General features: G+C 41.2%; 1 protein-coding gene across 3 annotated transcripts in view; it reads left to right on the forward strand.

The window, feature by feature from the left end:
* The window catches only part of NEDD4 (NEDD4 E3 ubiquitin protein ligase), a 127202-nt gene that overhangs the window by 89255 nt on the left and 12495 nt on the right, over nucleotides 1-25452 (forward strand). For 2 of the 3 annotated variants that reach the window (XM_077827391.1, XM_077827389.1), the window contains 12 exons: nucleotides 10251-10312; nucleotides 12443-12545; nucleotides 13821-13990; nucleotides 14777-14894; nucleotides 15011-15178; nucleotides 17933-17998; nucleotides 18612-18731; nucleotides 20727-20930; nucleotides 23982-24059; nucleotides 24341-24395; nucleotides 24491-24549; nucleotides 25102-25167. In XM_077827391.1, the coding sequence (XP_077683517.1) occupies nucleotides 10251-10312; nucleotides 12443-12545; nucleotides 13821-13990; nucleotides 14777-14894; nucleotides 15011-15178; nucleotides 17933-17998; nucleotides 18612-18731; nucleotides 20727-20930; nucleotides 23982-24059; nucleotides 24341-24395; nucleotides 24491-24549; nucleotides 25102-25167 (1269 nt within the window). Of the gene's footprint in view, nucleotides 1-10250; nucleotides 10313-12442; nucleotides 12546-12698; nucleotides 12723-13820; nucleotides 13991-14776; nucleotides 14895-15010; nucleotides 15179-17932; nucleotides 17999-18611; nucleotides 18732-20726; nucleotides 20931-23981; nucleotides 24060-24340; nucleotides 24396-24490; nucleotides 24550-25101; nucleotides 25168-25452 lie in introns of all 3 variants that reach the window. The other variant, XM_077827390.1, reaches the window with a different exon arrangement.

Here is a 25452-nt window from a genome sequence, read left to right on the forward strand (position 1 = left end):
AAATTTGAGGAGTATATTGGAATACTGGGCACATAACTGATTTATTGCTGATGTCAATAGTACTAAACTACCCTCAAAAGAATACCATGATGAATACATGGGAATACCATGTTATCCCATGTATTCTCGGGATAACAAGAATTATGCACAAGCCTGTGTCTCAAGTTCCAGTTAGAAAGAAGACACTTTGCTACTGGAAAAACTGAGTTTAGAGTACTAGATACAATGCTGTATAGGACATGGTGGCCTTTGTTTTTGAGGAGCTGCTAGCCAGCTCCTCTAGTGAAGAATGAATAGACAAAAGGAAGAATGCACAATGGAATTTATTATAACAGAGCACTGTATAATATGATCATCCTTGCCAATGGAGAACTTAAAGTTCTAGGGTTATGTCTTCAGTGAGTGTAAATCCAGTTTCAGAGTAGCAGCCGTGTTAGTCTATATCCGCAAAAAGAAAAGGAATACTTGTGGCACTGTAGAGACTAACAAATTTATTTGAGCATAAGCTTTCGTGAGCTGCAGCTCAAAGCTTATGCTCAAATAAATGTGTTAGTCTCTAAGGTGCCACAAGTACTCCTTTTCTTTTTGTAAATCCAGTGTAGCTGCAATGACTTCAGTGGAGCTATGCTGATTTAGGATGAAGTAATAGTAACAGAATTGAGGATCTGGCCCTCAAATCACTTAAAGATGCATAGACTTAACTCCGATTCACTATTATGCGAGTTATACAAATGCACTCAGAATAGGCCCCATTGACTTCTGCAGCTGCTGATTTGTACATTAAAAAGTAGGACTGTTGATTAATCGCAGTTAACTCATGTGATTAACTCAAAATTAATCATTATTAAAAAAATTACCATGATTAATCGCAGTTTAAATCATACTGTTAAACAATAGAATACCAATTGAAATTTATTAAATACTTTGGATGTTTTCCCATTTTTTCATATAGTATTGTGTTGTAATTGAAATCAAACTGTACATTGTGTATTACAAATATTTGCACTGTAAAAATGATAAACAAAAGAAATAGTATTTTTCAGTTCAACTCATTCAAGTATTGTAGTGCAATCTTTGTCGTGAAAGTGCAACTTACAAATGTAGATTTTGTTTTTGTATGAGAATTGTATGTCCCCTGGTCTATTTTACCTGCATTCTGCCACATATTTCTTGTGATAGCAGTCTCGAATGATGACCCAGCACATGTTCATTTTAAGAACACTTTCACTACAGATTTGACAGAACATAAAGAGGGTACCAATGAGATTTCTAAAGATAGCACTCGACCCAAGGCTTAAGAATCTGAAGTGCCTTCCAAAATCTTAGAGGGACAAGGTGTAGAGCATACTTTCAGAAGTCTTAAAAGAGCAACACTCTGATGCCGAAACTACAGAACCCCAACCACCAAAAAAAAAAGAAAATCAGCCTTCTACTGGTGGCATTTGACTCAGATAATGAAAATGAACATGCATTGGTCCACACTGCTTTGGATTGTTATCAACCAGAACCCATCATCAGCATGGGTGCATGTCCTCTGGAATGGTGGTTGAAGCATGAAGGAACATATGAATCTTTAATGCATCTGGCACATAAATATGTTGTGACTCCAGCTACAACACTGCCATGAGAACACCTGTTCTCACTTTTAGGTGACATTGTAAACAAGAAGTGGGCAGCGTTATCTTCCTCAAATGTAAACAAACTTGTTTGTCCAAGCAATTGGCTGAACAAGAGGTAGGACTGAGTGGACTTGCAGGCTCTAAAATTTTACATTGTTTTATTTTTGAATGCAGTTTTTTTGTACATAATTCTACATTTGTAAATTCAACTTTCATGATAAAGATTGTACTACAGTACTTACATTAGGTGAATTGAAAAATACTATTCTTCTTTGAGTGCTTGCTCATATCGATTCCAATTAGGTGTGTGCGTGCCACGTGCATGATCATCGGAAGATTTTTACCCTAGCAACACTTGGTGGGTTGGCTGAGGTGTCCCCTGGAGTGGCGCCGCCATGGCGCCGGATATATGCCCCAGCTGACCTAGCACCCCCTCAGTTCCTTCTTACTGCCCATGACTGTCTTTGGAACTGTGAAGCGCAGCATAGCTGATCTCCACTCTCCCTAGCATTCGCTTTAGTACGTGTTCATAGTTTGTGATTAGTTGTTAGTAGTTGTTAATAGTTACTTAGTATAGTTAGATTTAGTTTAGTTAGTGGGGGGGAAACGGGGTCTTCTCCTCTCTCCCCTGTCCCGGTACTGGGGCCCATGCCTGGGTCTCTGGGCTTCAAACCCTGCTCGGCTTGCCTGAAGCCGATGCCAACAGGAGACCCTCACGACTCTTGCCTAAAGTCTCTGGGGGAATACCACCAAATAGACAGGTGCCACATTTGCAAAACTTTCAAGCCGAGGACCAAAAAGGAGCAGGACTTTAGACTGAAGCAGCTCCTTATGGAGGCAGCACTTAGCCCGGTCCCTTCCTCCAGGCACCAGGACTCGGCATAGTCTTCAGTGCGGAGTGCCCCTGCGGCACCGACTGGTCCAGCACCGCGTTCAGACTCTGCTAAAGACTCATGGCACCAGGTCTCCCCGGTGCCTCCACCACTACGGCACCGGTCCCTATCTCCAGGCTAGAAGAAGCAGCAGCCCAAGCAGGTGCCAACTGCTTCTTTTTTGTCGGTTCGACACCGACAAAAATGGACACCGCAGTTGGAGCCGCGTCCATTGCCGGAGCGCACAGGACAAGTAACGGCTCCTGCACCGTCGACTCCAGCACCCCAAGGGCCGTCGAGTCTGGTGCATGTAAGCTCCGTAGTGCACACCACGGTTGAGCTGAGACTGCTCTCCACACCAGAGACCTTTTCAACAGTGAGGGACTTGATCATGCTCACAGAGCCGACTCCTCTGCAGCCGGCGGCACCTCGGGTGCGGACAGTGACGTCGAAGGGAAAACAATCCCTGATACGACTGCCATTGCCAAGTGAAGCAAAATGGCACTGGTGCTGGGACCAAGATTGTGATGGTATGCCCAGGGGGTCCAAAAAGACCACTGTGGAGGTCCTTGGCCCAGGTCCTGGCCTTTGTCCAGTTCGCAGAGATCCGAATCGCAGTACGGCCGGTACCGATCGGACTCCTGGCACTGCTCCAGGTACCAGTCAGAGCTGCACTTGACCCAGAGCCGATCCCAGCACCTATGTCGCAGGAGGTCACCATCGAGAGCCAGATCAGGCTCCTGGTACCGATACAACCGCAGGCACCGATAGACATCTCGGTACCGTTCTGCATCACAGCACCGGAGGACTCTGCACCGACACATACGGCACTGCCTTGGCTGCCTCTTTCCACCTCTACGTCGTCATGCTCACAAGGTGGCTACCAGGACCAGGGCGAGGACGGTGCAGGCCAGTGGCTGAACGAAGGCCAGGACTTGGGCCAAGGACCTCCACGGTGGTCTTTTTGGACCCCTTGGGCATACCATCAGGTCCAAGGGGCTCCTTCGGGGGCTTCCCGTTCTGCTCCTTCAGAGCCCCGAGTACCAGAGGACACTGTGTCCCAAGGACCTCCACAGTGGTCTTTTTGGACCCCTTGGGCATACCATCAGGCCCAAGGGGTTCTTTCGGGGCTTCCCGTTCTGCCCCTTCAGAGCCCCAGGTACCAGAGGACACTGTGTCTCATGCCCACCCCTGGGGGGTTCTGAGATGACTGCTCCAGCACCAATACAGGCCCACACTCCTAGCGTGGTGGACCTTGGGCAACAAGATCCTCCACAAGAGGACCTCACGCAGGATCCCTTAGTCCTGGGGGTATCTTCCTTGTCCTCACCTGATGAGGCAGTGGCGGGGACTACAGTTTCGGGCACTCCTCCTATGGACCTTCGCGCCCACCAGGAACTGCTCCGCAGGGTGGCACACAATATGAACCTCCAGATAGAGGAGGTGGTGGAGGTAGAGGACCCTGTGGTTGACATTCTGTCGGCAGAGGCACCGTCCAGAGTGGCCCTCCCCGTCATACGGAACATACAGGCCAATGCCAAGACAATCTGGCAGTCGCCAGCCTCTATTCCACGTATGGCCAAGGGGGTGGAAAGGAAGTACTTTGTCCCCTCAGAGGAATACGAGTACCTCTACACACACCCCCAACCATGCACCCTTGTCGTGGCTTCGGTCAATGAGAAGGAACGGCACGATCAGCAGGCCCCAGCGCCTAAATCAAAGGACGCTAGATGACTAGACTTGTTTGGGCACAAGGTGTACTCAGACGGAGGCTTGCAGCTCAGGGTGGCCAACAAGCCTCTCTGGACGAGGCGGACTCAGCAGCTAAGACCCTGGCCTCGGGCATAGCCATGCACCGCATCTCGTGGCTGCAGGTCTCTGGCTTACCACCAAAGTTGCAGCAGACCCTCCAGGACCTGCGCTTTGATGGCAAGGGCCTGTTCTCCGAAAAGACGGACTCAAGGCTGCAGAGTCTGAAGGACTCAAGAATTATCATGCACTCTCTGGGAATGCGTACCCCAGTAACACAGAGAAGGCCCTTCAGACCGCAGCCTCAGAGATCCTACCCTCCCCCTCGGCCAAGACAGGACTTCTTTAGAAGACGCAGCCAAGGTGGTAAAAGAAAACAAATAGAGCACCAAGCCAACCAAGTCCAGGGCCCTTCCAAGCCATCAGCAGAACTTTTGAAGGTGCACCCGAGGATGGAGCACCAGTCTCCATTCAGGATCCTTCCCCACCTTTCCAAAATAGTCTCTCCCATTTCCTCCTTGTGTGGTCTCACATAACATCAGACGGTTGGGTCCTACACACGGTGGAAAGGGGATATTCCATCCAATTTGCTTTTTCCCCCCCTCCCCCCCTCCTTCCCCGTCCCTCTTCAGGGACCCTTCTCATGAGCACCTTCTACAGGAGGTCCAATCACTTCTGGCTGTGGGAGCGATAGAGGAGGTTCCAAGAGAGTCAAGGAGCAGGGGTTTTTACTCCCATTACTACTTAATCCCCAAGGCCAAGGGTGGGCTTCAGCCTATCTTGGACCTAGGTGGACTCAACAAATTCATGGTAAAGTTGAGGTTCTGCATGGTCTCACTAGGGACCATTATTTCTTCCCTAGATCCTGGAGACTGGTACGCCGCCCTCGACATGAAGGGTGCATACTTCCATGTTGCATTCTACCCAGCGCACAGACGTTTCCTTCGCTTTGTGGTCAATCAACAGCACTTTCAATTCACCGTCCTTCCTTTCAGCCTGTCTGTGGCCCCCCAGGGTGTTTACCAAGTGCATGGCTGTTTTGGCTGCCTCCCTTCGTCGACAACAGATCCAAGTGTTCCCATATCTCGACAACTGGCTTATTTGGGGTCGCTCTAGGGATCAGGTGCAGTCTCATGTTCAGCTCACCATGAACATGTTCGATCGACTGGGCCTCCTGCTCAGTGTTGTGAAATGCACTCTGGTACCAACCCAGAGGATAGAATTCATAAGAGCAGTCTTAGACTCAGGCCTAGCCCGGGCACTTCTGCCAGAAGCACGCTTCCAATTCCTGACGAACATCGTCCACAGCCTGCAAAGCTTCCCGACCTTGACCGTGAAAACATGCCTATACCTCCTGGGACACATGGCCTCTTGCACGTATGTGACCAGCACGCCAGGCTGTGACTCTGTCCACTCCAAGCCTGGCTATCAACAGTGTACACCGCCCAGGTCGGGACAGCTTGAGCACGGTCAGGGATATTAGCCTTTCTAGGCTGGTGGCTGGACCCCAAATCAGTGTGCGAAGGGGTGTCATTTTACACCCCGCAGCCCTCCATGTCCCTAGTCACGGATGCGTCGTCCCTGGGATGGGGAGCCCACCTCGGGAACCTCGGTACACACAGGCTATGGTCGGCAGGAGAGTTATCCCTTCACGTCAACGTAAGGGAACTCGGAGCAGTGTGCCTGGCGTGTCAAGCATTCCGAGAGTGCATTCCAGGCCATTGTGTGGCAGTCCTCACAGACAACACAACAGCCATGTTTTACATCAACAAGCAAGGGGGAGCCCGGTCATCCCCCCCTCTGTCAAGAGGCCACTCATCTGTGGGAATTCTGCATAGCCCACTTGATCCATCTGGTGGCAGCGTCTCTCCCGGGAGTCCAAAACACCTTAGATAACCACCTCACCAGATCATTCCAGGCTCACGAGTGGTCAGTTCACCTGGACGTCATCCACTCCTGTCTTCCTGAAGTGGGGCTTTCCCCTGATAGATCTGTTCACCTCTCGTGAGAATCGGAAATGCCAGGTGTTCTCTCTCCAAGAATGCTCTCCAGGTTCCCTGTCGGACGCTTTCCTAATACAGTGGAAGGATCACCTGTGCTACGCCTTTCCTCCATTCCCGCTAGTCCACAGGGTCCTGCTCAAGCTGCACAGGGACAGAGCCTGTCTGATTTTAGTCTCCCCGGCGTGGCCCAGACAGCACTGGTATACCACTCTCCTAGAGCTATCGGTGGACACTCCAATTCCACTCCCGCTGTGGCCAGACCTGATCACTCAGGACCACGGACGACTCTGTTATCCTGACCTGCAGTCCCTCCACCTTACAGCATGGATTCTGCATGGCTAACTCAATCTGAGCTGCAGTGCTCTCGCTTGGTTCAGAAGGTCCTTTCGGGTAGCAGGAAGCCCTCTACCAGGTCCACGTATTTAGCCAAGTGGAAGCGTTTTTCCTGCTGGTGCCCTCGCTCATACGTCCCTCCTACAGGTGTCAGTACCTATCATCTTGGACTACCTCCTGTCCTTAAAATAGCAGGGCTTGGCAATATCATCCATCAGAGTGTACCTGGCAGCTATTTCGGCTTTCCACCTGGGCGAAAATGGGCGTTCAGTCTTCTCCAATCCCATGGTCAGCAGATTTCTCAAGGGGTTGGAGCGCCTGTTCCCACGTATTCAGCAACCGGTCCCTAAGTGGGATTTTAACCTGGTCTTCTCCAAACTCGTGGGTGCCCCATTCGAGCCGATGGCCACCTGCTCACTCCTATACCTTTCATGGAAGACTGCCTTCCTCGTAGCTATCACCTCGGCGAGGCATGTGTCCTGAGCTCAGAGCACTCACATCGGAACCATTCTATACTGTGTTCTTCAAGGACAAGGTACAGCTGCAACCCCACCCAGCCTTCCTCCCTAAGGTGGTGTCCGCCTTCCATCACAACCAGGATATCTTCCTCCCTGTCTTCTGCCCGAAGCTGCACGCCTTTTGACGGGAACAACAGCTGCACTCCCTGGACATTCGCAGGTCCCTCGCCTTCTACATCGAGCAAACAAAACCTTTCAGGAAAACATTGCAGCTGTTTGTTGCTGTGGCAGATTGGATGAAGGGCCTTCCTGTCTGCTCCCAGCACATCTCGTCCTGGATCACATCATGCATCCATGTGTGCTATGACTTGGCTGGTGTCCCAACTATGCACCTTACCATCCACTCCACACTGGCTCAGAGTTCATCCTCTTGCTTTCCTGGCAGACGTACCCATACAGGAATCTGTAGGGCAGCGACTTGGTCATCAGTGCGTACCTTCACTACCCACTATGCGATAATTCAGCAGTCCAGGGGTGATGTTGCATTTGGTTCAGCAGTCCTTCACTCTGTGACATCTCACTCCGACCCCACCGCCTTGGTAAGGCTTGGGAGTCACCTAATTGGAATTGATATGAGCAAGCACTCGAAGAAGAAAAGACGGTTACTCACCTTTGTAACGGTTGTTCTTCGAGATGTGGTGCTCATATCCATTCCAAACCTGCCCTCCTTCCCCTCTGTCAGAGTAGCTGGCAAGAAAGAACTGAGGGGGTGCTGGGTCGGCTGGGGCATATATCCGGCGCCATGAAGGCGCCACTCCAGGGGGTGCCTCAGCCGACCCACCGAGTGTTGCTAGGGTAAAAATCTTCCAACGATCATGCACGCGGCTCGCACACACCTATTTGGAATGGGTATGAGCAACACATCTCAAAGAACAACAGTTACAAAGGTGAGTAAACGTCTTTTCTTTTTTTATACAGTGCAAATACTTGTAATCAAAAATAAATATAAAATGAGCACTGTACACTTTGTATTCTGTGTTATTGAAATCCATATGTTTTTAAATGTAGAAAACATCCAAAAATATTTAAATAAATGGTATTGTATTGTTTAACAGTGTGATTAATTTACTTTTTATATCACTTGACAGCCCTTATAAAAAGTGATGGTAGAATGCTTCTTACTTTCAGAGACTGTTAATGAGTATTTTTTTAATACTGTATCATTTCTTTAACAGAAGTAATGAGCTTTTCAGGGCGATAGGTATTGGATATTCTGAAAAGACAGTAACATGGTAGCTTTTCCTACTTACTGCACTAGAAAAGCCCTCTGGTCTTATTATTGCAACAAATAGTTGCAACTTCTTATTTTATTCATCTGACACATTCCTCTTACCAGCGAAATGAATTTCTTTTGCTCTGTTAACGTCTTTAAAAGCTGAAAATCATTTCCATATGCAGCAGAATAGAGTTGTCTGTTATACTGTTACATTATCTTCATATTGATAATAGTCTGCCATCATTTGTTGTTCAGCTTGAGATAAAAAACTTCACTTTCAAAAATATGCTTATAAATATACATAAAATTAAAGTTTCATATATGTAGTTTGCCTTTTAGACTGTTATTGATTGTGCAATTATCTAGTTTGCGTATGCAGTTTAGCTATCCATTTATGCAAATTTAACCCATTGTGGAGTGTGACATAAACAATTTGTTTATAATCCTATTTTATGTTAGGCAGGGGCTGTCCTTTTGTTCTGTTTGTACAGCAGCTAGCCCAATGGGGTTCTGGTCCATGATAGGGGCTCCTAGGCGCTACAGTAAATATAATTAATAACATTGAAAGCGATACTTTGTTTAATCCTTGATGTTCTTTCCCATGTTAAGTTATTTTCAGCTAACTTACTTTTTGCATTTCTGAGTTTGGACATGGAAAATGGTACCCCACAACCAATTAGTGCTAATAATGTTTTGCACTTGTCAGCCTGAGTAGTTATCATATAATCCAGAAATCTGTTTCTTCTAATTGTGCTATTTGCATTTTGTATAAACTTTACACTTTTCGTGCAAATATTATAAGTCTAGAATATTATATATTCTCCAGTTTCTGGATCTATTTGGGCACGCAGCATTCATGCTAAATCTACTAAGGAGACCAGAAGCCTTTGGATACACAATAGCCAGGTTTTGTTTTGTTTTGTTTTTTTAAAGTACATGCCTGGATAGATGGTAGTATTTTCCCACCTTAAAGCTGGGACAGTTCGATGTAAAATCATTTATGACTGAGTGGAGTTCAGATACAGTAAATGTGTATATTCCCATCTCCCCCCCCCTCCCCCCCAAGCATATGATACAAATGATTAAAATTTATTATTTAACTAGTTTGGAACTATGCCCCAGAAATTTTTAACAGCCTATCACTTAGTAAACATTTGTGTCAGGCAAGAAATTCAAAGTTAAGGCTAACACACTTATCACATAGCACTGTAAAATTCAGATATTATTGTAATGGTTACAAAATAAGTGTCAGCTGTGACTTGCATATAATTTTTAAAGAGTAAATTATAGATGGTGTAATGTTTTTAGGATGGCTCTTTGCATATATCAGAAGGTAGAATTAAAAAAAAAAGTTCTTTGTACCTGTGACCTCAGATACATTGCTATAAATTATATCTGAGTATGTAATATGCCTTGTGGTTTCTTGTGAGTCAGATTCACTTACATGCATGAGAAGCCAGAGGCTTGCAAAAGCTCATAACTTTTTGTTCACTCTTTGTGGATTCTCTGGCACTAGAGCTGGAATGCAATTAATAAATCTGACCTATATTTTTTATTTGAAAAATATTGAGTGAGGGGAGGGATATGGTAACACTTGTATTAAATGTGGAGTATTTGAAAATAAAGAAATCACCTCTGTTCCAGGCTAAATACAATTGCCTCAAACTTCCCCTGCTCCCGCTTCCCCCAAGCATTAGAAACTATACTGTGAGGAAAAAAGGTCACAGTTTTTTTTTTCTTCAGTGTGGCAACTAAGTTAACTATTAAGAGTCAGACATTAATATCTTCTTATTTTACTAAAATCTTTTGGTTACATGAAGAAAATGTCTATCCTCTTGGGGGGGAAAGAGGGCTTATAGATTTCAGATATTTTTGAAGATGCAAATGTTTGGTTTTGCAGATTAGACTTGAAAAAACAAACATACATTGTTTCATTTCAGACAGAAAATCCAAATATGGAGAGACCATACACCTTTAAAGATTTTGTTCTTCATCCAAGAAGGTCAGTAAATAGCAAACATTTTTAAAATGTTAACTTTCCTGTGCAAACTGTAACTTGCTATGAACTGTAGCTTCTTTATGTACTTTTATGTGTCACCGTAGTATTTGAGCACCTCAATAGAGCAGTATATTAAAGTAATAATCAGTGCTGGCACTTGTTTAAATTTCTGAAAACTAATTTTAAATTGTAACATTGTTTTCAGCAGCATATGAGGTAAAGTTCCTGGGGTTAAAGTAATAACATAGTCCATTAGTAATGGTTATACATTACATAGTAAAATCACTACTCAGTATTATGCCATATTTGAATCATTTTAGCTATCAACTGTATCCTCCTCTAATCTAGAAACGATGTTCCTTTTTGTGTGTGGCTTAATCCAAGTAAGTTGCATTTGACTGCAGTTAAAAATATAACTTATTTTTTCATTTGAAAAGTATTTAGTCCTATAGGCGTGTATTAGGGAAGCCAGGAATTTAAAAACACAAACAGTGTGAACCTTATTACTCCATCCCTGATGCAAACACTACAGATTTTATTTTCCTTTCTACATGCAGGCACTAAAGCTACAGAAAATTGAACATTGCTTAAGTATTGCTGACAATGTGCCTAAGTTTAATAAACATAAACTTCTTAAGGAAATATGGATGTTAACTTTTTCTAATTGATTCCTGTTTAGAAATACAGCTGGAAAGTCTTCGTGCTGTAGTGGAATCTTCCTTTCTTTTTAACCAACTAAGAAGTAAGGGAAGTATTTCAAATGCAAAAGAATAAATTAATCTGTCATCTCCAAGTTACTTCCCTTCCGGAGTTAGGAAAGACACACATATTTTTCTTTTCTGCAAACCTATGAAAAATCCACGCTTGTTGTACCTCAAATGCTGCTATTGTTCACAAATCTACCTCAATACTGTCTCCAAGACATGAGTGTAACAGTGCTCTGCAATGGAAAGGCAGTGCCACAGATCCAGGCATGCTGTAAAGCCAGCCAGTCAATAGGCAAATTAACTAACGCCACTTTCAGAACTGTGCTCAAATTGACCTCAACAATCAATAAACCAGGGTAGCTGATTCTCTTTAAAAAGCAAAAGGATAAAATTGGTATGAAAAAAGTTATTTTCACATTCCTAGTATTATTGCGGCATAGCGCTAAATACTAAAAGGTAATTTAAGGTTTTGAGGAGAAAACTAGGCATACAGGACTGAAAGTTCCTCTAAATACAGCTTTTTGTGACGTCTACGCTGAACAGTAGTTCAAATACTGGCTATCGATAATGTTAATGGTTGCATTATTATTCCTATTGGTTTTTTATCAGTTTGCATTGCACATTATGGAAACTTTCATGAGAGCAAAATGAAATATCTTTTCAGTTCACTACTCAAAAAAAAAGCGGGGGGCAAAAAAATCTTCACTACCACTGTGTAATTGTCGCTAATTAGCTATTATTTTGAAAAAGAAGTTTGTAAGTTTCTTGGCACTTCAGATTAAACTTGTGTGTATAATTGTAAATTTTCAGTATCATTATTTCACCATAATACTTGAAGTAATAAAACTGTTTCAACTCCATTTTCACAAAAGAATCTTTCTCACATACTTTAGTGAGAGAGCTGGCATTTTATTGTCAGTACTCATTATATAAATGGTAAATTCCTATTTATCTTTGAAAATCTGGTAACTAATTATTCTGGTTGCACTACTGATCCTCACCCCAAGAAACTTACACTTTTTCAGGATTATCATCAGCTAAACCTGATGTATTCACACATCCACCCTGTAGAGATTTTTTGATAACAGAACTAAGTAGGCTTCCTAATTAAATATTTGGGTCTTCTGGGTAGCTTTTCTTGTGTTACAAAATTCCAAGAGTATTTCAAAGCCTTCTACTTTCAAGATAAAGTATAAAGCCCAATTGCAACTGTCACAGTAGATTTCAATTACCATTGCTTTGATATAGCCAAAAATGTACAGATTTTTTTCACACCGTTAAAACCAAATCACATGCTTCTTCTACATGGGATTCGTGGTCTGACCGAAAGTTACCAAAATAATCTGGTATCTTTCACAAATGTGACAAAATGGCTAATGATTTTATTTAATATCATTGCACAATAACAATTTTTTCTCTTCTGCAGTCACAAGTCAAGAGTTAAAGGTCACCTAAGATTAAAAATGACATACTTGCCTAAAAACAATGGATCTGAAGAAGAAAACACAGAACAGGTGGAAGACCTGGAGGTGAGAAAAGTGTTTGGTGCTGAAGAGCATATAGTCTGACTTGTTCTTGTAACTCTACCTAATAAAGGTTGTAGGCATAAAAATATCTTTTAAAAATGATGCTGCTGCAAGCAACCTTTTAGAAATTTGATAAATCGGTTAGTTTGGCATCAGAAGGAGATCCAAAATTCCTGTACTGTCCCTTGTGTAATTGTGATGTCAAAGCATTCCCATCATTTTTTAAGAATTACTTCTCGCCTTTATATAGCTGTAATTCCGCAGGAAACAGACAGCAGTTGTAAAAATCTAAGTCAACAAAATACAAGCAAAACTATTTGCTGACCTCTAGCTTTAGTGGCCATAAGTGCTTGGGAATAACACTTTCCAGTATTTCCATCTTCCTATGTAATATTGTTAACTAGTCATCATGATGATGATCTGCTCTGTTACAAAAACTTATTTATCTAGTGGAAGAGAAATTTTTTATTTTAGCTATTTTGTTTTCTAATTGTAAGTAATTACATCCAATTTAGATGTAAAGATCTTTTCCCCAACACCTTAAACAGCTATTTCAACAGCACCACTTCTGCAGGTATAATTAAGACGGTTTCTGTTATAAAACCCATAAATTAAGCAGATACACCTACTACAAATTTATGGACTGGAACCTTGCATATAAGACTCCTTAATTTTAATATCCATTGAGTATCTTTCCTATTCCCAAACCAGAAAATAACAAATTCCTATATATTAAGCTTAAGTAGTATTAAGCTTAAGGTGCTACAATAATACAAATAATAAAAACAGATACTGCTCCTCCACTTCTCTGTATCCATACAGGTCTAAATATAGTTCGTGGCAATAAATTCTAAAGTGGCTAGGCCCATGGTATGTACATGCTGACACTGGAAAAACAACTAATAAAATGCATTATCAAGGACTTCATAGGGAAAAACTAAATAGTGTGAGATTTGTAAGGAGGTGTACAGGTCCAGTTCCACTATAACATCTCACTTAACATTTTGTTAGTGCTGATTGTCATTTTAAAATACCTAAAATCAGTTCATGTCCTGAAGACTTCATAATATAAAATATCTAAAGGATTCACTTAAAATCCAGGAGTGAAGATAGCTTAATACTTTATTTTTCCATAATTATCACAGAAGATGTGCATTTTTGATAAGGTCTTGAATAAGAGGACAGTGGCTTGTTAAACTGGGACACATCTCCTTTTACAGGTTTAACACTGATGAATGTTAAGTATCTTTACTTAGTTATTAGTCTTGTGTCTCATAGCCTGGGTGGATTATATTGGACCAACCGGATGCTGCTTGCCAGCCGCAACAGCAGCAACAAGAATCTCCTCCTCTACCTCCAGGCTGGGAAGAAAGACAAGATATCCTGGGTAGAACCTACTTTGTCAACCATGAATCTAGAAGAACACAATGGAAAAGACCAACTGCTCAGTATGTCTTCTGACTTCTAAGATTCAAAGTATACTTTACTGCGACTGGCAATTCACTTTTGTCATTCTGTATAATAATGCAAGTCAGGGAATGAATAGCTCAAGAATTAGTAATGGAGATCTTCATTTTAATTTTTTCTGTATGTCTACAATTCAAATAAAAAGTGTTCTTAAGTCTGATTAGCTAAACTATGTTAGTTTACTGCTATTTCAGCCAGTTAACTACTGCAAGTTAGCTAACCCAACTTAAGACGTTTTATTTAAAGTGTAGTTTTATTTATTTATTTACTATAATGACTAAAAAAGCTATTACACCTTGGCTGGTGAGCAATTCAGCTCACACGGTACTCAGTCCATTTTCCAAAGTGACAAATATTCACAATGTATGTTTCCTGCATAATGGAAGCTACTTGTAGTCTCAGCAGAAACTAATAATGACTGTGTATGGAGAAGAAATTCCTTTGATGCCTCAAAGACTGCTTCCTCCTTACCAGTAGTGGCCACCTGAAATCCTTCTCATGTAGTTTGAATGATCTCTCCTTCCAGCACATGAACTATTAAAATATATTACCTGTTCAGTTGCTTTGTTTGACTCCTACTTCCTGCTCCCTGTTTTTCTCTAGTCTTCTGCTTTCTACTGAACTTAAGTTCATTTTGTAGCTTCTGGCTGCTACTCCTATTGGCAAAAGTGGCCATAAGCAATGTTTTTGTTGCTAGTCTGGTCTGTTACGAACTTTACTGTTGGAAGATACAGATGACTATTTTACTGTTGCTTGCTTTTGTGCAGGGACAATCTAGCTGATGTTGACAATGGTAATATTCGTTTGGAGGCACAGCATGCATTCACCCATCGGCGACAGATATCAGAGGAAACAGAAAATATAGACAATAGAGATTCTCCTGAGGTAAAAATTGTATGGGTTTAAGATACAAATCAATGTTTTCGTGTAGTCAAAAAGCTTGATCTGAGGTTTTGTAACCTAAAATATACTTTTTTTTTCTTCTTTTTCTGAAAAAAAAGAGCTGGGAAGTTATAACTGAAGATGAGGCCACTGTGTACAGCAATCAGAATCTTCCAACACTACCGCCACAGAGCAGCTCTGATATGCAGTCTCGCCTTGCAGAAGAATTGAATACCAGACTTACTATCTCTGGGAGTTCAGCCACTGGCCAACCAACTTCCTGCAGTGTGAGAGAGCACACATTTTTCCAATTGTTTTAACATGAATAGTGAATCTGCAAATTATTTTCCCAAAAGCTAATTCTAACCCAAATTTCTTACAGCAAATATGTAATATCACTTTGTAGTTACTGTACTGAGAAACTCTTAAATTAAGGGGAACGCCAGTCCTAATTAGCTTTAGATTTTTTTATTTTATGTTGTCAGAGCTAAAAATCAATATTTCAAACCAAGAGCATCCGTCATTTTACTTCAGTTCATGCAGAGGCTTAAGGATAATCTTGGTATACTAGACCTACTCGCCAAATAAAATGTTTTTTTTTCATTTTTCCCCACTTCGTTTTTGTAAAACAAGACTTTTTCCATGAGACCTAAAGTAGCATCTGCATTGAATTACTTGAGTTCGCAAATCTATCTTGTGTTCTAGCTATCATGCTGTCTAGAATACCACCAAAAAGTACTACAGAAGAACACTTCTAGAACTGTACTTAAATTTACAGCAGTACATTTTTGAGGAAATATCAATACCATATCATTGTCCTCTCGTGTGGGGTAAACTTGAGAGAAATAATTTACATTACCAAGACTGTTAAATCAAGGGATTGGAGACAACTTTGTTGTAATCTGATGCATTTTGAAAAAAAACCATACCATTGAAAGAAGCTTACCCAGGGAGGTAAGGTATGCTAAGCCATCAGAACTTTTGGGTTTTGGAGTTTTTTCACTTACATCTCTAGCCCTTCTGATTGTGAAGATGCGGGCATTTCCAGTGCTGCTGCTCTTTGCTTTACTTGATAAGACTGTACTCAATTTAGGGTTTGTCTACACAGTGGGGTATCACACACTAAGTGGTGTGATTTTTAAAGTTCACTAATGTGTTGTGCATTAATTGGTCTGTATTAGATCCTGCTGATGTGATTTAACATACTTTAAATATTTAGTGAGCCACCAGTGGGGTTACGCGGACCAATTAATTCGCAACATAATAGTGTGCTTTAGAAATCACACCCCCATAGTACGGTTTATCCCACCATGTAGACAAGCCCTTAATTCCTGAAGTTCAGAATCCCGTGGACAGCAGTGAAACTGTCACTTCATACTGTGGCTGCTTTGGAAGTCTGAACAGGAAAAGAGGCAGATGGTAAAGTTATTTCTAGGGAAAGGTGAGGTGCAGAAGATATCCTGTGTGCCCCTCCCTCCCAAAGAAGAGGTATAGCAGTAGAGCCTCACTCTTCCTATACAGTGTCCAGAATAAGGAAGATCCATCCTTTCGCAGCTGTTAGCCTCTGAAGGACCAAAATGGAACCGTGTAGAGTCAAGCACAGGAGTTTTACGCACAGCGCTGGTGGAGTGTCCCCTTGCTTATCAGGCTCAGAGACACTGCAAAACAGTTAGTTACAATAGATTATATATGGTGCTCACTGGACGGAGAGAAGCGACAGGGATGGGTTTTCCCAAACCCCTAGATAGGTTCTAGCAGCAAGACAAGATAAGCACAATAAGCCAATGGTCTAAAAGATTACATAATGCTTCCATCCAAGGACCAAATTAACATATTGCTGACCCACAGGTAATTATCCCCAAACTATGTCTATTAAAGTGTATGGGTTAAAATCTCATTTCCCTGGACCCCAAAATTAGGAAGCAGCTCTCCCGGTTGACCAACAGGTACTTCCCTAGAGATTTAAAGCAAAAAAAGCAGTAATTAGTACTTAACAATAACAATTGTTTGTAAGTTTACCCGTGCATTTCTGTGGGCTTGGATTGGCATACATCTGTGAGGGGAGGATGTCATAACTCATGTCAATCATATTAGGCCTCTCCCCGAACTCTGTCTGGGATCTGAGGGGTATTGTACCACTATTTCCTCCCTGCATTAGGGAGTAACCGTGAGGCCTTTTGTCAGCGCTTCATATGTCTATAACTTGTGATAAGGATGCCCAGTTACATCTGGAGTTATGCTCACTGACTTGAAACACACAAGGTTATCTGTTTTACCCCAGCTTTCTCATAGCCATGTATTGTTCTCTGTTAGCCAGCTCCCATGGCCCAGGCTACGCTGTGGACTCCAGGCCTATATGAAAAGTTCTTAGCAGAAACTGTAGCTAAGATCTTACATCTATAGCAAGTGGATTTTGGCCCTTTAGCTTTTGAAGGGAGTTGAAACAAAGCCTGCTCAATTTCAGCAGCTGTAGTATATATACTAGTAATATGACATGCTTGAGTAAGGTCCAGAGTTAACATTGCTGTTGGAATTCCATCACCTTACTCAGAAGCTAGATGACGTGCACGTTGCCTCCTTAGTAGGTGTACTCCTCTACCTAATAGTTGTCTGGTGTTAGGGATCTCAAAATTTACCATGTCAAAAGCATGAGTCTAGTTACAGGACACAGTAGTAATTCTGTAATAGCTGTGTCCTCAGGCTCAGCTGTATTTTATAAATTTAAATACTTAAAGTGACTGAGTGGTAACAATTCTAGTATCTTAATACCTATATATCAATTCATAGTCTGTTGCAACTGGCATTAGCTTGACTAGGTTCTAAACAGAAGTACAAGTTGTCATAGACTCCATGAGTAGATGGTTAATACCTCTTACAATATTTTTCAAATTTTCATTTTAAATATTATTTTGCTGAAAAAACAATGAGGCAGCTTGAATGAAAACTGAATATTTTCTTTGTTGCATTATCGTTGCATTGCTTGGTAGCATCAAAAAAGCAACAGTCATAAGTGATTTACAGTTCTCTTTCATACTTTCCAGAACGATTCCAGCAGAAGAGGTAGCCTGCAAACATACAGAGTTGAGGAACAGCCTGCACTTCCTGTGGTAGGTTATATTCCAAAACATCATTTTGTAGAGCATAGGAATCTGAAAATTCACTTGTTGTGAAACTTTTTTTACCATGGGTAAAGTATTGAAATGCAGGTGAGATTTAGCCTTCAGCTTCTGGTAGCTATCCTAACAAAATCAGTTTGTGGGCCTTGCAAGATTTGAGTCCCACCAGAAGGCTTTCATCTTCCAAGTTCACATTTTTAGTTTAATGATGATTTAATATATGGTTGTAGCCTGGAGGAGGGAAGAATTTTAACATGTAGATGTGAGACTTTTTTTTTTTTTTAAGGTAAATCATCTTGCTTTATCAACAGTACAATTCTAGCATTTTTGCATTGTGCTCCCATATGCCTTTGCAGCTTCATAGTAACTTAACAGCCATAAATTCTAGGCTAAAACAGCCAAACCAAAAGAGATTTTTTTTAAAACATATTTTCCATCAACTCAAATTGTTTTGAGAGATAAGGATGTGGTTGGCTTCTCTGGTGTCATGTTATCCAATATGGATTTAAACAACTAAAAACTTTCCCTTTATGACTTCTGATTTGGGAAAATCTGATGGATGAAGTTTATTTGCTAGTCAGTAATTTTTTCCTCTTAATTTTAGTTACTCCCTACTTCATCTGGATTACCTCCAGGTTGGGAAGAAAGGCAAGATGAAAAAGGAAGGTCATATTATATAGATCACAATTCCAGAACTACTACCTGGGTAAAACCTGTTGTGCAGGTATTTTTGAGTTCTCTCCATTGTTTCATTCGTATATCCTGGAATGAAAAGATATTGAATAGCTATACATATCAAATAATCTTTTTAAATACACTGCACAATTACTGAACTTGTCTAGAGACCAGTTCGATGAAACCAAATGTCTGAAATATGTAAACCATGTTAAAGACTAGTGGTCTATATGTGAGGGGTAGGGGGCTGGTATTTTTCATATGTTAAACCAGTCCTCTTTATTATTGCTGTATTGCAAGTGTTCTTTTTTCAGAACTCCTGGTACGCATCCTTATATAAATCCCAGATGTTTCTGAATTAGTAAATGACAAGTTTTCTTCTGTCAGTGAGATCCTTCAAATTCTTAAACCAGAGTGGGGTACAAACACTAACTTATTCTCTAATTATACAAATTGAAATTTCTCTGATCCTTTAATGTGTCAGATGACCTATCACCCTACCTCTTTCTAGGCCATTCATTTGTATGAGGCGTCACAAAACAGACATCCTCTGCTTCAAAGAAGTTGCATTGTAATATGTATTAACAGTGGGAAGCCTTGACAACCCGTTTTTTTCCTCAATTCTCCTCTAGTCCCGCTTCAAGAAGTTTTTAAGGAAATTCTTATTGCCTTAAAATTTTACGTGGAGAATCTGAATATCTGACTGTACTACAAGGGTTATTTTTTATGTAAATGTCCACATTTATCAAATGCATTTTAAGATATAGAACCTCATGTATTAAACAATACAAGATGTGTAAATGGGCCAGGTAATCATGCCCTGAAACATCTTAATATTGTGAGAGGCCTTTAAGACTGCAGTAAACTTTGAGACCTTAATCAGTGGCTTATCACTCAGTTTTGCTGATACTTGGCTTGAGCAAACCTGTGTAATGTGTAGTAGTAGTCTTATGAAAGTCACCACCAATCAAAGATACAGGTACTACAGTAGAAAGAAGTATGTTGATCTCCAAGGAAAGACAATAGCTTTCTTACCTACCAATGGGAAGGGAGTCCCAGTCTACACAACATGATACATGACAAAATAATTTAGCAAAAGAAAAGGAGTACTTGTGGCACCTTAGAGACTAACCAATTTATTTGAGCATGAGCTTTCGTGAGCTACAGCTCACTTCATCAGATGCTCAAATAAATTGGTTAGTCTCTAAGGTGCCACAAGTACTCCTTTTCTTTTTGCGAAGACAGACTGACACGGCTGTTACTCTAAATTATTTTGGTTTCAGAGTACACTGCTCCCCCTCGTGACAACTTGAGGAGAGTCAGCCTCAGTACAACTACAGCAATTAAATGTAAACTGATAATAGAAACTTACATTTGGAGCTAGATTTGGAGTACACTTTCAACACTCCTTCTGTTCTGAGCAAAGGCATTGTTGTATATCTTAAATTTCTCATTAGTGTGAATACTCTGTTACAGTGTTGATTGTTGTATTGAAACATACTGCTTCAGAGACAGTGCTGCATCTCTTGTGAGAGTAAGAGGGACTCTTACTGGGAACAACAGGGAAACAAAAGTAGTTTATTTTGATAGGAATTCACTATGCTCACTTGAGGGTTTAAATGTTCCACTGGCATTATCTAATTTTGACATGCCTGCAATGAGATCGTACTCCTGTATCATATCAGTCAATAACTTGATTATGATGTCAGATTGAGTTGAGTATTGAGAGAATTACATGGAGAGTTTAGTAACAGGAGAGAATTATTTGGAAGAACCTTATTTGAACAAACTATATTTGAGTAACAAAAGGGTTGCGGAACACTCTCCAGAAAAACAAAAATAATGGAAGGACTCAGAGTAATTATATTTAACTTTCCCAGATACGAAGGTGTCTCTTTACAGTAAACAAATTAGGACCACTCCATTCACATCTCCAAAAGCCCCTTGCTATTTTCGGCTTTAACATGAATTGTTAACATTACACTGGCTTTGTGTTCAGACCAAAATGTACATAACTTTATTTTTCTCCTCTAATATGTGACAGACTACAATAGAAACAAGTCAACTATCAAGTGTCCAAAGTACTTCTACAGGACGTCAACCACAAACATCAAGTGATCCATCACAACAGTCTTCTAATCAACAAGCTGAAGTCGAGCAAGGATTTCTCCCTAAAGGCTGGGAAGTCCGACATGCACCAAATGGGAGACCATTCTTTATTGATCACAATACCAAAACTACTACATGGGTAACTTGCTTTCAATTCAAAAGTAATCTCCTAAAGTCAAATCCTGGCCCCATTATAGTCAGTGGCAAAGTGCCATTGACTTAACTGGGGCCAGGATTTCATCACGTATCTTTTTTCGAAGTAGTGTTATCCTATTATAGATTTAATGTGTTAGTTGTGTCAGTCAAACTAGTGGTTGTGCCAGTAACCTATTCATAGTATTTATGTTCCTGCCTCATGCAGGAGGTGGTATACTGTCAACTTCTCTCATTGAATCAGTAAGGAATTGAGAGGGCTCTGTAGGACATATCAGGGTTGGCGAAATCAGGGGACAGGAAGGGCCTAGTGCCTCTGCAATGGAAATATTGGAGAAGACTAATGTATGTTTCTGGCCCCCTAATGTTTTTTGCCTCCACAATATCTCATGGAATCAAGAGCAGAACTCTGTTTCCACACACAAGAAGGTGGAGGTGAGAGTGGGACCCAGAGGGAAGGGCTCCCGCTGCAGTGCACAAGATCAGACTGGCTGCCACAGAGCGGGTAGGAGCAACTCTCCTCTCCTTTCCTCTCCCATCTTTCCAGCCATCGTGGGTCCCAGTGGAGACATCAGGCCCAAAGGAGGGGCAGGAGCATGTGCCCAGCCACCAGGGGTAGGTGGGAGTAATGGGGCATCAACACATAGTGCACCAGCTGCTAGGAGGGGTGGGGAAGCACAGTACAATAAAGAACTGCTGTAGGAATGGCAATAGGAACTGCTGGAAATACCTCTTCCCAGCTGGGAGCTGGCTGTTCCTCTTCCTCCCCCACCAGCTGCACCCAACCAAGTTTCAGTCGCTCCCCCTCTTATCCTTCCGTTGGGTAATCAAGGCTGATGTATGTAGGTGAACACCTGTACTAAGAAGAAATTGATCGGTAAAGGAATCTCTCTTGCAGCTGTGAAACGCCTATATTTTGGCAGATGACTGTCCTACAGCAGTTTTGTAAGACTGTTGGAGGTGGTTGCAGGCATGTGCTGTTAGTGGAAAACACCTTTGTAAACTTCAGGTTTGTCTACATGGGGAAGCTAGCACTCAGTGAGCTAGGGTGTAAATTTAAAGCACACTCTCTACACTAGCTTCCATATAGCTACTCTTACTGCACACTAAGGGCATGTCTACACTTGCCGTGGATCAGTGCTGTGGCAGTCTGGGGGTCGATGTAGCAGCTCTACTGAAGACCCGCTAAATCGACTGCCAATCACTTTCCCATTGATCCTGGTATTTCACCAGAACAAGAAGTATAAGTTAAGTTGACGGGAGAGTTTCTCGCGTCGACCCAGCCTGGTGTAGACACCGCAATAAGTTAGCCTAAGGTACATCAACTCCAGCTATGTTATTCACATAGCTGGAGTTGCATAATTAGGTCCACCTAGGGACCTGCCATAAGAGTGCCATCAGTGTTATACCAATAAAATAAAAACCAGCAGGATCTTATTAAAGGGGAAAAGGCAAAATGCCACATTTATTGTGAATACAGAAAGAATCATAGTAAGCAGTTAGTTGTAGCTATAACATTCCATTCAATCTCATATTTATTCACACACACACACACACACGCGCGCGTTCTGCAAGGTTGTTATCATAGTTAACAGCCTTAGAGTTGCTCATGCCAAGCCACTGGCCACGTGGCCTGGACATGAGGAGGGAGCAGGGCCTTGTCAGATGCTCATCTGATGCTCCTGGAAGTTGGTTTGAAGAATCAGACTCCAAAGTTCTCACTTTCCAGAGTCCATTTTTATAGGAATTTCTTCCTATGCCAGTCTATGGGAATTGCTTCATCATGCTGTTGCTGAATCAGTCAGCAGATGGCACGTTCCTGACGGCTCCGTGCTGCCCGATGTTATCTTGTTCTTTGGTTCTCCCCTTCTTGAGGCTGTTGGGTGGATTCCAGTCTGCCCTCCGGGGGTCCTCTGATTATTTCCACTTGATGCCTTCTTCGGCTGATGGACACTGGATTCTTAGTCTGGCACCTCCCTGATCATTCAGTTATTATCCACACCAAGCATCCGTCCACATACATCCTCTATCTCAATCACAATTGTTAACAAAGCAAGATGAATACAACAAAAGAGCGGGGAGTCTCTGGCTGCTGTTTCTGTTGGTACAGAGTATTGCTTTGAGTCTCTCTCTCTCTCTCTCTCTCTTTCTCTGTGTGAGTAGTTGTTGTTACAAAGAATTGCTTTGAGAACAGACTCTGTCTTAGAATGTACTAACACAATTAGCAGCTTGCAAGTTTCACACATAGAGGGAGAGAAACAGTACCAAAAACCAAGAGACCTCTTAATTAATAATACCCTGGAATTTAAACCATGATTTTAATACAGAACTTCTTTAATATGATCCAACATCAGGTGGTTTAGCTTAATACACTTTCGAAGTGCATTAAGTTAACGTGTACAAAGGCACTCTTACTGCTCAGGAAGACTATCCACATGGGGAGTTAGTATGGAGTAGCTAATAAGCACAGCTGTAAATCTTACTGCCGTGAACTTACCTCATATACAATTCAGGTTGTGTAGGGGTATCCATGAATTTTTAAAACTACAGCATACAGTACACATCATCTTAGTGAATCCGGTCTTAGTGAATAGTTTAAATATTTGAAGATCCAAACCTTCCCAGACAGCGAGTTAGGGCTCTTTTCAGGTGGGAGAGAAACATTCAGATTTAGGTACTAGATTCAAAATGAAGAGTAGTCTCTTGGTTGCAGAAGAATTTCACTCAGAAAATCAAGGTGTTCCAAAGACATTTTGTGGAATGGTTAACCTGGGTTCAACTCTTCTTAAACTAAATTGGATTCATGAATATTGTTGCTAATAAAATGAGAATTTAGATAAGCCTGGAAACTTAAAGGTGACCATAAGCAAATGGAGGATTGAAAATCCCTGTGACTCTACTTTGGCTGGGAAATGTGTATTAATTGTCTAGCTCTGAGTAAGGGTAGTCTTACTTGGTCATTACAAAATCAGGAAAACATTAAAGTAGCATTAATCCTTTTCTCTTTGTTAACAAGTGTTTTATTATGTTTTCAAAGGAAGATCCAAGATTGAAAATTCCAGCTCATCTGAGGAAAAAGACATCACTAGATCCTGTAGATTTAGGCCCCTTGCCAGTAAGTGAAATATTTTTTTTTTGTTCTGAGGCTGATCTAGTTTAAATATTTAAACTATCTCTAAATTTAGTGCAAACAAAATTATGATACACTTTTAATATATTTAATATAAAGTATATAGCCAACACTCAAATTTTGAATCACATTGCTGAGACTTCAGTGATTGTAACTTGCTATAATATACAAATACTGCAATTCACTTACTATAGTGATTAAATTGTTAGCATTTGTTGCAAACAGGATGTATAAGAATTAGTATTAAAAGATCACTTTTCTTATAGCCAGGATGGGAAGAGAGAACTCACACAGATGGAAGAATATTCTACATAAACCATAGTATGTACAATATAGTATCTCCTTGTAAGTTGCTATGTAATTTATTACTGAATCAGATCAAAATTGGTGACACTAACTTAAAAAATGTCTTGCAGATACAAAAAAAACACAATGGGAAGATCCTCGGTTGCAGAATGTAGCAATAACTGGACCAGTAAGACTTTTTATATAGATTTGTATATTTTTGCAAAAAAATATTAACAGAAATTAAATGAAATTTTACCACTATTATCAAATATTCAGTCTGGAGTGCCAAATGTCTGTAGTGCTTGAACTTAACAGACTTGAGAAGGCATATCTGAAAGTGAAATATCTGTATTTCTAGATCTGTTACCCTTAGAAATAATCTTTAAATGAAGAAGAAACATTGAGTCCATGCAGAAAGCAGAGAATTTCCTCAATAGAGAAAGCAATATTTTCGAAGTTACTGATCAACTCTGTGTGATATTTAGCTGTGTTGTGCAAAATAAGACTAATTTAATCCTTGACCTAACATAAACTTTCAGAAAATTAAACTTTTCTTTAAAAGAAATGTATTTCTGTTCCAAAAGGAAATTAACTTCCTAGCTTTGATACTTAATGTGACAGATAAAACTGCCAGCAATACTAATTGCAAATTACAATTTCAGTCCGGATTTCAGTTTCAAAATATTGATTTTTTTTTTTAGTAATGAAGTGTCTTATTTCAATAATTGTTTGTTCAAAGGCTGTGCCTTACTCCAGGGATTATAAACGAAAATATGAATTCTTCAGAAAGAAGTTGAAGAAGCAGGTTAGTGATCTAGTAATACCTTACAAAAATGTGAGAAACCTCTTTCAATATAAACTCAATAGGCTAGATTTTCCAAAGCTTACTCCATTCCAAGAGCAACATATGGGGGCTGAAAAGCAATCTATTCAGGCAGCTGACAGTTTTCCCCATCGGGAGCTTTCAGATGGCGTAAACCCAATGTGCTTGACCTCTCCCTCTTGACACTAGCATAAAGAGCATGTCTGGGGGAGAGGAAGGAGCAAGTATGGCTGGAGCAGGCTGTGTTCTGATGACTCTCAACTAACC

Source organism: Eretmochelys imbricata, chromosome 10, assembly GCF_965152235.1.
Source record: "Eretmochelys imbricata isolate rEreImb1 chromosome 10, rEreImb1.hap1, whole genome shotgun sequence".
NCBI classification, from domain to species: domain Eukaryota; kingdom Metazoa; phylum Chordata; order Testudines; family Cheloniidae; genus Eretmochelys; species Eretmochelys imbricata.